At 46.2% G+C, this 12,687-nt stretch overlaps 1 protein-coding gene across 1 annotated transcript in view; it reads left to right on the top strand.

Annotated features, from left to right (window-relative positions):
* Positions 1-12,687, top strand: part of CDH13 (cadherin 13) — a 1,061,540-nt gene that overhangs the window by 491,407 nt on the left and 557,446 nt on the right. The window contains exon 4 of the mRNA XM_006888881.1: positions 5,469-5,585. Within this exon, the coding sequence (XP_006888943.1) occupies positions 5,469-5,585 (117 nt within the window). The remainder of the gene's footprint in view (positions 1-5,468; positions 5,586-12,687) is intronic.

Raw genomic sequence — 12,687 nt, 5'->3', positions numbered from 1 at the left:
GAGAGAGAGAGAGAGGAAGACAAGGCAGAGATATGTGTGTATGGCCCTGTTGACTGGATGGGGGGCGGGAACGTGTGTGAGAGAGAGAGCGTGCGAGTGCACTTGCACATCCATTTGTTTCCATGTGACAGTGCACACTTGACAGTAGCCTGAGTCTGGCGGTTCTGGAGGTGGCAGTTCTCCCTGGGTGTGTTTAAGATGGACTTGGGTCCCCTTCTCGCCCCCGTCTCCTCACAGTTCAGTGGGGTGTTCACCAGTCCTGTCCTTGACATTGGAGTGCGCTGTGCCATCCCAGACCAGGTCCGCGCTCAGTCCCTTCATGCTGACAGCCTTGGGGACAGTTCTCTGCCTTCACAGAAGGCGGGGTCTCCAGATCCTCTCCTGGCCCCCACCTGTGAGGAGAGGCTCCCCTTCTCCAGGCTTCTGCTGCTGCTCCTCCCTGTCATCTCCCTCCACCAGTTCTCACCTCCCAGGCTGCTAGTCACCTTCTCCTCAGCTCTGCTGTGTCTTCTGGAGCTCAGCACTGTTCCCAGCTCCCTTTCCAGGCAGGAGCCTTTCTATTCCCTCCTTCCCTCCCACAACCAAGTCCTCGCTTCTTTCTTCCTCTGTGTTTCCTCCCTGACACCTAACAGCACTGCAGCCGCCTGCCTGCCTGCCTGGCGCAGGCAGCTGCCTTCCTGGGCTCTGTCTGAGGAGAAGGTTTGTGTCATGTACCACACCTACACCCTCTCATCGCACCAGTTCTCGGCGCTCTCCTGCCCGGGCTCCTGCTCTCACCCGTTAACTTTGCTGTGGCCTCTGCCCACCTTTTAATACCTCATTTCCTGATCCCTTCCCTCCTGTCCCCTCCTCACATGATCTTGGATATATAACTTCTCCATCACTCAAAGCTACTCAAAAAGCTACATCAAAGTATGGGATGACTCATAGACTTCCGCCTCCTCCTTTCATCTCCACTTCCCTGGTGGTGCAGGGAACCAAGCTTTGGCACGGTGCATTAAAGGCGGTGGTTCAGTCCTCCAGTCACTGTTGAAGAAGGATGTGGCGGTCGGCTTGCACACAAACTCACAGCCTTAGCAGCTGTGCGGGTGGCTCTACCCTGCCTTACGGTGGCGTTGTTAGGAGTCAGAGCTGAGAGACGGCACAAGGGGTTGGCTTTAACAAAGATGTATTCCCTCACAGCTGGCGAGGCTCGAAGTCCGATTCAGGGTGCTGTCTCTGGGGGCCAGCCTTCTCCCATCGAAGGTCCTTGTCTCCTTTAGCATCTGAAGGCCTGACGTTCCTTGGAGCTCCCTGTATGTCTTGGCCTTCCCTGATATCAAGAAGGTTCCCAGAGCAGGGGCCTGGGTCTAAAGGACTTCTTCCACTGCCAGCATTCCTTTTTTTTTTCAGTGGAACTGAGGTATCTCTTCTCTCTCCTTTCATCCCTCATGACAAAAAGATTCAGGATACACCCCAGGGAAGCTCTCCTTTCACCAGATCAAAGCTACAACCTCATGAAAGTGCTGCAGCCTGCTCTGATCCCCTTACATCTGATTGGCTGATCATGTCTCCAGTCATCGTGGGGAATGATTTCATCTTGCCTCATAAATGTCATAGAAGTTAGGCCTTCCAACACGTAGGACAGTTACACCGCACCGAGAGCCAAGGCCTCGCCAAGCCGATCTATATTTGAGGGGTGGGGACTCAATCTGTGGTGGACATCCCTCCATGGTCATAGTCACTTACTTTAGAACGTCAGCCCATATGAGGTCTGGTAACATCCCACAATTAGAGAGGTAGACGTCGGCCAGCAAATAGGGTGAGAGGCGCATAGTCCATCCAGAGACCGGGATAGAGTCAGGAACATAAAAATGTCATCAAATACACACACTGACTGTGGTTTCCTCTGACATAACGTTACTAAAAAAAAAAAAGTAAAGCAACAATAAACTAACTCTTCACCGTCCAGTCAGAACCAACTCAAAGCTGCCCCTGCAGCGGGTTTCAGAAATGATAAATTGCAGGGGAGTAGACTGCCCATCTCATCCCCAGGCCTGCCCAGGGGTCTGAAGCACCAGAGGATGCCACCTTTTGGTTTATCAGGTTTAACCCCTCCTGTCCTTTTGTTTTCAATGTCTTACACATAAACAGAATTCTGTTTTCTCTCTTTGCCTGAATCATGAGTTTTTGGTCTTCCTAAAACCAAATGGTCTTGTATTTGGGTTTTTTTCCTTTATTAATATTTGAGACGTATTTTCTCTATTCACGGGATCATTTACCTACATAGAACCTACCTGCCTTAGTCAGGGTTCTCTAAAGAAACTAGAATTAGTGAAGTCCAGAGGAGAAACTGACTCATGCAATTGTTGGGGGCTGGCAAATCCAGAGGCGCTCCAGTGATGTCGTGATTATGTACTTGGCTGCTGTCTACAAGGTCAGCTGTTGCTCTGGGGAAGGATGACGTGGCAGGCTGCTTCAGAAAAGACTTCCAACCATGAAAAAACCCCACTGCAGCTCCGCTCTGTCCTCCAGGGAGATAGGAACTGGAATTGACTCAGTGGAACTGGCTTTTTTGCTGTCAATGTTACTATTTTTATATAGTGACAAGTCTAAAACCTGTAGGTCAGAAGAGCAACTGGGGATTCCTTCGGTATTACATTTCCAAATCCTTCAGTCAGGTGACAGGGACATTGAAGAGTTAGGGAGTTCTGACAAGATGTCTTTTTTTATAGTCTGCAAGCCGTATACACCCTCAAGAAAACTGCTTTTTAAAGATACATAAGGCACTTGAGTAATTGGATGCAATCTACCCACATACTGATGGGCAAGATGCCTTCCAAAAGTCAAGTGTGTGACTTAACCATATGTACTCACTTCCTGACAGAGTCTGAGCTGGGGTTGGCCAGACAGGATACCATCACCGGGCCAGGTGGCATATAAAAACAACCATCACAGCTCTCAATACACAGTAATCTCTAGTTCCCCCGTGTTTGACTGTGCATGCTCTCTGCGCTGCTAGGTAACTTAAAGCCACTGACATCACCTCTCCGAACTTGATATTTTCCCCCATTGGTTAAGAAAGTCTAAGACCAGGGAGGTTTGCGGCAAGAATGAGAGTCCACAGGTGTCAAGTACCTAACACGTAATCACACAGAGCCAGTTCTTATGTATTGTTGTTAGTGAGTCGCTGTTGGTGATGGTGGACCGTCCTGGATTGCTGACTCATACACACCATAGTCAAGGCCAAGTTAACACATACAGTTAACCTGCTGGTTAGAAGAGCAACAAATTTCTTCATAATTGTCTAGACATACCTACGGCTGAGGGAGTCTACTGAACCTCGTCCTTGGGTTGTTTGCCATTTTCCCCCTTATAAATACTATCCCACTAAACTAAATACCATATACAGTTTATTCTCCTGAGTTTAGCTTTGGGATCTATTTCTAGGAGTGAGATTGCAGAGTGAAAGTAGACATACATTGGCATAAATATTGTACTTTTACTGTTCCATCAAAATAATGAAAGTGTGCAAAGCTTGGGAGACTTGGTAGCATAGTCGTTAAGCATCGGTCCACTAAATTAAAGATAAGCAGTTCAAATCCATCCCTCCTTGGAAGAAAAATGCATAGTCTGCCTCTAGAAAGGTTTACAGTCTCAGAAACTCAGTGGAGACTTAGCATAAGTCAGGACCAGCTTGGCGGTCATGGGTTTGATTTAGGGGTTTGCTTATACATAACTGGACTTTGCTTTAGGCTCCTATTTTCTTTTGTTTATGTGAATTTCTTATTACACTCTAAATTACTTAAATAGATATATAAATATTCCTGTGTGTGTGCAGACACACACACACACACACACACATAGTTTTAGAGACTGGTATGGCATGTAACCCTCACTATGTGATTTTTGTAAGGACGTATTACCCAAACTTTGGGATGTTTGCTTTTGTTCGTCTCTGTGACAAGTTGTTTTTAGTTGAGATGGAATTATATCCTGAAAATGGTGTATCATTTCCAATTCTCTTTCAGTATTTCTGATCTGATCAAGGAGAAGGTCGCAGCTGGGTGCTAATGACTCTTCAACAGCTTCTAATATTTTCTGATCTCCCTTTTAAAAGGAGAGAGCAGAGTCCTTAAGGGAGCTACTTTGCAGAGAAAGAACATTTTCTAGTTAGAATTTAGAACATTATTTTCTCAATATACTTAATTTAAAGACCTCTGATAGTGAATCAGTTCAAGAACTTAGCTGTTAACTCAGTGGTTCAAATCCACCAGCTTCACCATGATAGAAAGACAAGGCCATCTGCTTCCACAACGGTGGGCAGCCTTGGAAACCTGGCGGGGCAGTTGTACTGTCTTGACTTTAAACCCATTGTTGTCGAGCCAGTTCCCACTTGGAGTGACTTTCTATCCAGTTGCCCAGGCTGTGTGTTGAAATGAGACATGACTGCCCATCTTCCTCCCGAGAGGCACTGGTGGGCCCAGTCCCCCAGGGAAGTGCGCCTTTGGGTTGGCAACGAACTCCCTACAGACTCACCCCCAGGGCTCCTGCTCTTTCCTCTAGGGGCCTTGTCAGTGGGTGCCTGCAAGGTGGAACCTACTCAGAACTGACCCTCTGGGTGTTCAGAGGCTGCGGATCACACCGAGGGAGATTGCCCATCCTCCTGTGGAGCAGCTGGTGGATTTGAACTCTGTGCCTTTGGGATTGCAACACAGCTTCTTACCACTAGGCCTTCAGTGCTCCCTTATAAGGTCTGTCTGAATCAGAATTGACTGGACAACTCTAGGGTTTTGAGTTGTGATTATTTTCACAGTATTATGGAAAGTCTCCTGGTACTTGATTGAAAATAATCATAGAAAGTCTCCAACACATTTCTTTAATTTTTAAGGTGGGTTAGCAGAAATGACAACAGTGTGTGCTTCACTGGCGCAAATCTCAGAGCTGAGAATGGTTTCCAAATCAGAAGTGCGCTCTGAGATCAGCTCATCACGCTACTAATAATAGCAGCCCATGGTCCTTTCAAAAACATTGACTCCAGTTGCCCATCATGGTTTGGGGCTCTGTGCTCTCCCTTCCATCCTCATTCATTTGAGAGTTTGAGGACCTTGATGGCAGCCGTGAAGCGAGTGCTTTTATATGCAGCGCCTCCTGTGCATTCCTGACCAGGTGAATAATCCGCTCCCTTGGAAGATTAAGGAAGGTAATACACAAGCACTGGAGGGTGTATAAATCAAGACTGACATTGTGAATAGAATGATTCAGAAGACGGGATTAAATAGCTTAATGATAGTCATTGTGAATCACAATGTCAGCCTTAGTATGATTCTAACAATGTACTTGCGAACGCTAATGAGGTTTGATAGAATAAAATTAACAATGTCCAAACAGCTGTATGCTTCCCCAACAAAAGAACTGTACCTCTGAGCAGACTGATGCATCTTCTCCGTGGGGGATTTTACTCAATCGATTTTCATTCTCTCTTTTAGGATATATTTAAATTTGCAAGGACTTCTCCAGTCCCAAGACAAAAGAGATCCATCGTGGTGTCTCCAATTCTGATTCCAGAGAACCAGAGACAGCCCTTCCCCCGAGATGTTGGCAAGGTAAGTCAGACAGGCGGCAAATGGCAAAGGCGTGTTTGTATGAAGCAATGAGGACACAGGGAGGGACTGCTTCTGACCCGCAGGGTGTCCAGCTGGCTCAGGCCTCACACCCTCTGCAGAGAGCAGACAGTTGATTTCATTCAGAAAGGGATTTCTTAAGATCATCCCAAAAAGGACAAGATTTTAAGGGGCGGGGGGTTCTTCAAAATGAAAACAAGCTTTGAGTACCTTGACGTGGAGATGTCTGTGGTGAATAATGATACTGAAATGGAGTTTCATATGGCCTCTGGGGGTCATAATGAGAATGACGCCAGGAAGATGTCGTTGGTCAGCACGTGGAATTGTTGCTTGTATAGGTGGTGTCCAGCTGACTGTTCAGGCTGAGAACCTTAAGATACCGATATATTGATGTTCAGTTTTCCTGTTGAGGGAGGTTTTCCACTGTATAATTCTAGGAGCACCATTGAGTCAGACCACAACAGAATTGCCTTTGAAGCTTGTAATTCCATGATGATAGCTCTTCAAGTCAGTGTAGGCCTCTGCTATTGGTGGTGCTGGTGGTAGGTGCAGCCAAGCCATTTAGAACTTCTAGGGACCCTAAGTATAACAGAATGAGGCCCTGACCGGCCCTTTTCCACCCCCACAGTCCCTGCTGTCCTCGAACCCATTGTTGCGGCCCTCAAGTCAGTTCTCCCCATTGAGGGCATTGCGTGTTGGGGGTATAGGATGAGCAGAGCTACTGCTTTGGGCATATTGCACTCTTCTCTTGTACTGACCTTCTGCTTTACCGAGAATGATGTCTTTCTCCGCACATGAGACAGGAGGTTGAATCTCTGAAATTCCATCCAATTTATGTGCCCAAGCGTATATATTCAGCATCCCTTATTTACAAAGCATGGTGTCGGGGGCTAAGGGCTTAGTGGCGAAGGAGAGACACAAGATTCTTGATCTCTTAATTGCAAAGTCATGGAAAAATGCCGTCACACATTTGTTGTCTGTCTGGTCCTGTGCTAAGTGCTTCTAGTCTGCTAGGCTGAATCCTCACAATGGCAACCCTGTGAGGATTGTCCACCAGTGTAACAGATGAGAATGGAGCATTGCAGCAGCATAGAGTGCCTTCCAGAAGCCACAGAGCTAGGCCATAGTGGAGACCACACAGCAGCATAGGGTAACCCACCAGAAGTCACAGAGCTAGGCCATAGTGGAGACTACACAGCGACATAGAGTACCCATCGGAAGTCACAGAGCTAGGCCATAGTGGAGACCACACAGCGGCATAGGGTAACCCACCAGAAGTCACAGAGCTAGGCCATAGCGGAGACTACACAGCGACATAGAGTACCCACCAGAAGTCACACAGGTAGGCCATAGCGGAGACTACACAGCGACACAGAGTACCCATCGGAAGTCACACAGGTAGGCCATAGAGGAGACCACGCAGCGGCATAGGTTAACCCACCGGCTGAGACCAGATTCACACCAGCTTGTTGAGATATCAGTGTCAGTGCTGACCAATAAACTCACAGGACGTCAAGTGTAATCTAAGCGTCCTCTTCGTTGGAATGAAATTCTCCTGCTGAAAATTGGGGGCCTTTTAAACAACATTAAAATCAATCAAGGTTCTTTGAAATGCACCACAGAATCCCCATCCAGCTGAACAGGAGGCTCTGTGGACCCACGCGCTGTAAATCTAGCACAACAGTAATTAGCAGGCCCATGCTGGCTCCTGATGGCCCATGTGTGCCTAGGGCCTGGCAACTCGACCACAAGGCTTTCATTGGCTGGTTTTCGGAGGTTGGTCACTCAGATGTCCTCCCAGATGTTTCTGTAAAGCCTTGAACCTGCAGCCTCTGATTAGCAGCGCTGTGCAACAACTGTGTCACCCAGAAAGTCCCAAAACAGGGTGGTGAAATGCTAGAGGTCCTCTAGGGAGTGGGCACACAGACATTGTTGTGTGCTATTGAGTCAGAACCAAACTGACATCTGACCCTCCGTGGGTTTTCAGAGGCAGTAAATTCCACGGGAGGAGACTGCCCATCCTTCTCCCTTGGAGCAACTGGTGGATTCGAGCCGCCTGCCTTTGGGTTGGCAGTGCAGCTTGGTACCTTTAGGCCACCAGCGCTCCTTGAGTACATGCAAAATCTGTAAAATGTGTTCCGTGTCCCTGTGTGCTTCCAGAGTTTACAATGAAATGTTGGGAAAAGCTAAGTACAATTAAAAAATCAATTTCTCATGAAGGACACAGAAGTTGAATTTCTAGTGTTCTGTGTGCTTCAAAAAGATGGAGAGAAGTAAAGTGTTGATTTTATCTTTTGGGGGAAAAATTTGTTTCATAATTTCTCATCATCTGCATTCCTTTAGCCCTTTTGTGACCCCTGGGACACATGTTGTCCATGTATATTTTCTTCCCTGACTTTAGTGGGAAATACCTGTCCCACGTTTAGTGTGTGCTACCATCTGTTTCCCAATAGAAACAGATGCTTAACTGCATGACTCTCAGGAAGCAGACCTCATCCCTCCATCCAGCACCAGAGACCCCTCGGGACTTAGGTGCAACACTAACTGCATCAAAATTCTCAATTATCTAAAATTTTTTAACATTTCATTCAACATGTCTTCCATTCCTGAAAAGTGCAGAGTTGTGTTGGTTTTGTTTTCCATTCAAAGCAGAAAATGCTTTGGTCTTGAAAGAGGTAAAGACAATAGACTTGTGTTTTAAAGAGTAAAACTGTTAATAATCAGATGTTGCAGCACGTTCTCCAACTTGAAGAGGGTTTCTTCACTGGGGGCTGGCTGTATATGACTGTAAATCCAGGCAGAGACTATAGGTGTGACTATAGGGATCAGTCAACATCTTGACTAATACCATCCAACAGAGAATTAAGTCATCAGTAAGTAGCTAAATTACTAGAACTCCGAAGAAATCTTTTCCATCTGAAGGAAGTCCTGGAGTAGCACACAGAGTTAAGTTCGAGGCTGGTAACTGGTACGTTGGCAGTTCAGATTGACCCAAGGATATCTTTAAAAACCCACTGCCGCTCACCTCCAACTCAGTGACCCTTGGGGATCGGAGCTGTCCCATGGAGTTTCTGAGGCCATCCATCTTTACAGAAACAGTCTGCCACATTTTTCTTCCACAGACCTGTGGCTGGTAGGTTCAAATCGCTGGCCTGGAGATTAGCAGTTGAGTAGGTTTAACCACTGTGCCACCAAGCTTCTTAACAGAAGAAACACATGGCAATCAACTTCCCAAAAAAATCAGCCACTGAAAACCCTGGACAGAGTGGAACAGAGCACAATTCTATTCTGACACACTTGGGGTCACTAAAGATCAAGCTGGCTCAGTGGCTGCCATTTGGTTTTCATCCTAAGAGAGCACCCCATCATAGCCTTGTCTCTTCCTCTCAATGCTTTGCACTTATCCAGCTGGGTGGGCATCGAACACAAGGGCTGGATGCGTGAACATCCCTCAGATTGCGGTCTGGGACACACCTGGCTGTGGCAATGTGAATTCACCTCCTGGTGTCTAGCTTGTCCCAGTGGCCCACACCCCCCTTAAATAGTCCTTCCTCCAGCGTAGATTGGATGCCCCAGCCTGGAGACGCTTCCTCAAACCTGTGATTTTTCTCCTGCTTTTGAATGCTGCACATCAGGGCGGCAGGAGGAGAGGGTACCCAGGGGAGAAACATGTGACTCTCAACATGAGCTTGTTCCCCCCTCTTTCTCTCTTACTTTCCCTTCAAAGTGTGACTATTTAATATTTTGGCCCATAAATAATTTCTCAGTTTTACCAACTTTTAGCTGATAAATATTTGATTGCATCTTTAGAGATTTTTGAGTTGTTGGGCCCGATTGATGGAGATCTGGGGACGTTAAATCTAAGAGGCAGCAAGGAGGTCTTGGGCAAATGTATTTTATTCTGTTTTATATTGAGTTTGAAAGACAAGTCATTTATGAAATGCTTATTAGGGATTCTCCTTTCATCGCACACACTTTTCATCAAAACCAATGGAAGTATGTTGAACTGAAAATCCTTTTCTCATATCCCCTATCAATTGGCAGAATAGGCACTTAGAAAGACATTCCTAAGCCCAGAGAGAAGAAATATGTAATTGATCCAGGTGTTCTTTGTAAAAGAGATCAACATAGATCATTAGACAGGATCATGAAATCATTCAAGAAAACTCTGCTTTGAGTGTGTCTGGGATGTTAGTCATCCATGGAGAGAATTGATGAGAGTTCCCAGGAATTCCTCAGAGTTCTGGGCACACCGTTTAATCTGCTGTTAAAGACTTCTCCAGACTGCTAAAAGCAATGACGAAAGTCCTTTCCATTTAAAGACTAAGGTGAGCCTGATGCAAAACATGGTCTTTTAAGTTGCTTTCTACAAATAAATATAAGGATAAATAAGGGTGACAGAATAATCATTGCCTTTGAGTTATGTTAGAGAAGAGTACTGAATATTCCAAGGACTACCAAAAGAACAAACCAGTCTGTCTTGGAGAAAGTGCAAACAGGGTTCTCCTTAGAGACAAGGATGGTGAAACTTTCTCTAACATACTTTGGGCATATTGTCAGGAGGTCCCTGTCCTTAGAAAAGGACATTGACGCTGGGAAGGGTGGCGGGTCCGAGGAAGAAGGGAAGACCCTCAACAAGATGGATCAGTGCAGTGACTATAGCAGTGGGCACAAGCAGGTCAGAGATGGTGAGGATGGTACATGAGAGGTCAAGGTGCAGGTCACTGGGAGTTCCAGTCCCCTCGATGGTGCCTAACAGCAAGGGTGCTTTATCAGAGTTCTCAGCACAGCCAAGTAGTCTATATTCCCCTTCCATTTAGGCCTACCTGTGCTAACAGGTTCCAACCAGTCCACTCGTCACGGAATTTAATTTGTTGGACTCTAATAGCTGGCTAATCAAACGGTTGGTAGTTCAAGTCCACTCAGTGTTGTCTCCAAAGATAAGATCTGCGTCCAGTGGCAAAATCGGTCATTGGAAGCTCTTTGGAGAACATTTCTACTCTGAAATGCATGAGATCATCACAAGTCAGGGTTGACTGACTCTGTGGTGTCAACTGTTTATCTATTTTTCCCCCTGATATTTATTTGAAGCACTAAGGACATGTGTGCATACATGCATCAGAGAGTTGGACAATGACCAAGGAGGATAGAAGGAGAATTGATGCCTTTGAGCTGTGGTGCTGGAGAAGAGTATTGAGAATACCATGGACTGCCAAGAAAACAAACAGATTCATCCTGGAAAGGGTTAAACCGGGTGGCTCCTTGGAGGCAAGGATTCTGAGGCTCCATCTAACATACTTTGGACATGTTGTGAGGAGAGACCGGTCCTTGGAGAAGGACATCATGCTTGGGAGGGTGGAGGGACAGCGCAGGAGGGGAAGGCCCTCTATGAGGTGGATTGATTCAGTGACTGGGATAATTGGGATGGGAGTGTCAGAGACAGTGTGATTGGCACAGGACAGAGCAGAGTTTAAGGCTGTTGTGCATAGGGTCGCTATGAGTCTCAAGTGACTCGACGGCACGTAACAACAGCAACAACAAGGACATGTGGCAATGGACCAGAAAGCTGTGTGGGAAGCTCAGCCTTTCTCTATTTTATATTCCTTTTGTATCCTTCATGAAATGGGGATTTCATAGGTCTAATTCTGAGACTTTCAATATAATTACCATCAACCCAACCCCTCTCTTTGTAGAAATCTATTGCTTCACACTTTATCCAAGACTAGCTGCAAGCCGCCTTCTCAGAAATGCACACGTGTTCAATCTCCCTTCTAGGACAACTAGCAATTTTATTCAGAAACCAAAACGTATTTCAGCTTTGAGGTATTAGAATAGAGCAGAGGTACCCAGGGCGCTCCCAAGTATTGCAAATAGATGGCACACTTGGTTGCTAATAAAAGGTGGGGGATTTGAATCCACTCAGAGCATTTGGCAAGAAAGGCCTGATGATGTAGTTCTAAAAAACCAAATCCCCGGATAAGAATTCTCGGGAAAACAGTGGTGCTCTGCTCACGTTGCCATGAAGTTAGGGTGGACTTGGCAACAGCTGATTGTTGGTTTAAAGATGCACAGACATCAAACCTAAAACTCAAAGCTCAATTCACTGCTGTTGAGTTGACTCCAACTCAGAGTCCTCCTGCCCTGCACTGTTTCCAAGACTGCAAATATTTAAGGCATCAGACGGCTGCTTCTTTCCATCATGAGCGATTGGTGGATTCAGATCAACACACTTTCCATCAGCAGCCCAAAATTTAATTCACGGAACTACCAGAATTCCACTGCCAATCATCTAGCCCTCAGGAATTCCTTGAGATGATCACTGAAGTTTATTTACATGGGGCCACCAGGACACAGAGACCTTTCCTGTCTCCCTGCCTTTGAACATTTCCTTCTCTCCCTCTCGGGGTATTAAGTGCGTCACTGATTACTTTCTAAGTCTGAGGTTACGTACACATCATGGAAATAAGCTTTGGGTTAACACTTCCCAAAAGAAACATCAACTGAGCTATAAAAATAATAGAAAATTTTCCTGGATCCACAGTTTAAAAGAAGTAAAAATAAACATGAGATTACTTTTAATCTCATATAAAATATACGAAATATATCTATTTATATATGTATGTGCATATACAATATGCAGGGAGCTCTGACAGTGTAGGGGAAAGATTCTGCACTGAAATCCCAAGGCTCATGGTTTGAGTTTACCAGCTGCTCCACTGGAAAAGGATGGGCAGCCTCAGGTCACGTGTGTGTGTGTGTGTGTGTGTGTGTGTGTGTGTGTGTGTGTACACCAAAATTCAGTGTGCTCATCTTCTAACTGAAAGGCTGGAGCTTTGAGTTTACCCAGAAGCCTCCAGAAGAATAGTCTGGAAATCTGAGTCATTTAAAACATTGGCAAGCTGTTGGCTGCTGGTGCAGTGTGGAGGGCGTCTGTGTGGTGATCGGCTGGTGCAGTGTGGAGGGCGTCTGTGTGGTGGGCGGCTGGTGCAGTGTGGAGCGCGTCTGTGTGGTGATCGGCTGGTGCAGTGTGGAGCGCGTCTGTGTGGTGATCGGCTGGTGCAGTGTGGAGCGCGTCTGTGTGGTG

The sequence above is a fragment of the Elephantulus edwardii genome, unplaced genomic scaffold (assembly GCF_000299155.1).
Source record: "Elephantulus edwardii isolate Elephantulus edwardi_28Jun2011 unplaced genomic scaffold, EleEdw1.0 scaffold00072, whole genome shotgun sequence".
Taxonomy (NCBI): domain Eukaryota; kingdom Metazoa; phylum Chordata; class Mammalia; order Macroscelidea; family Macroscelididae; genus Elephantulus; species Elephantulus edwardii.
The sequence above is the reverse complement of the archived record's forward strand: the minus strand, read 5'-3'. Positions and strand labels throughout refer to the sequence as shown.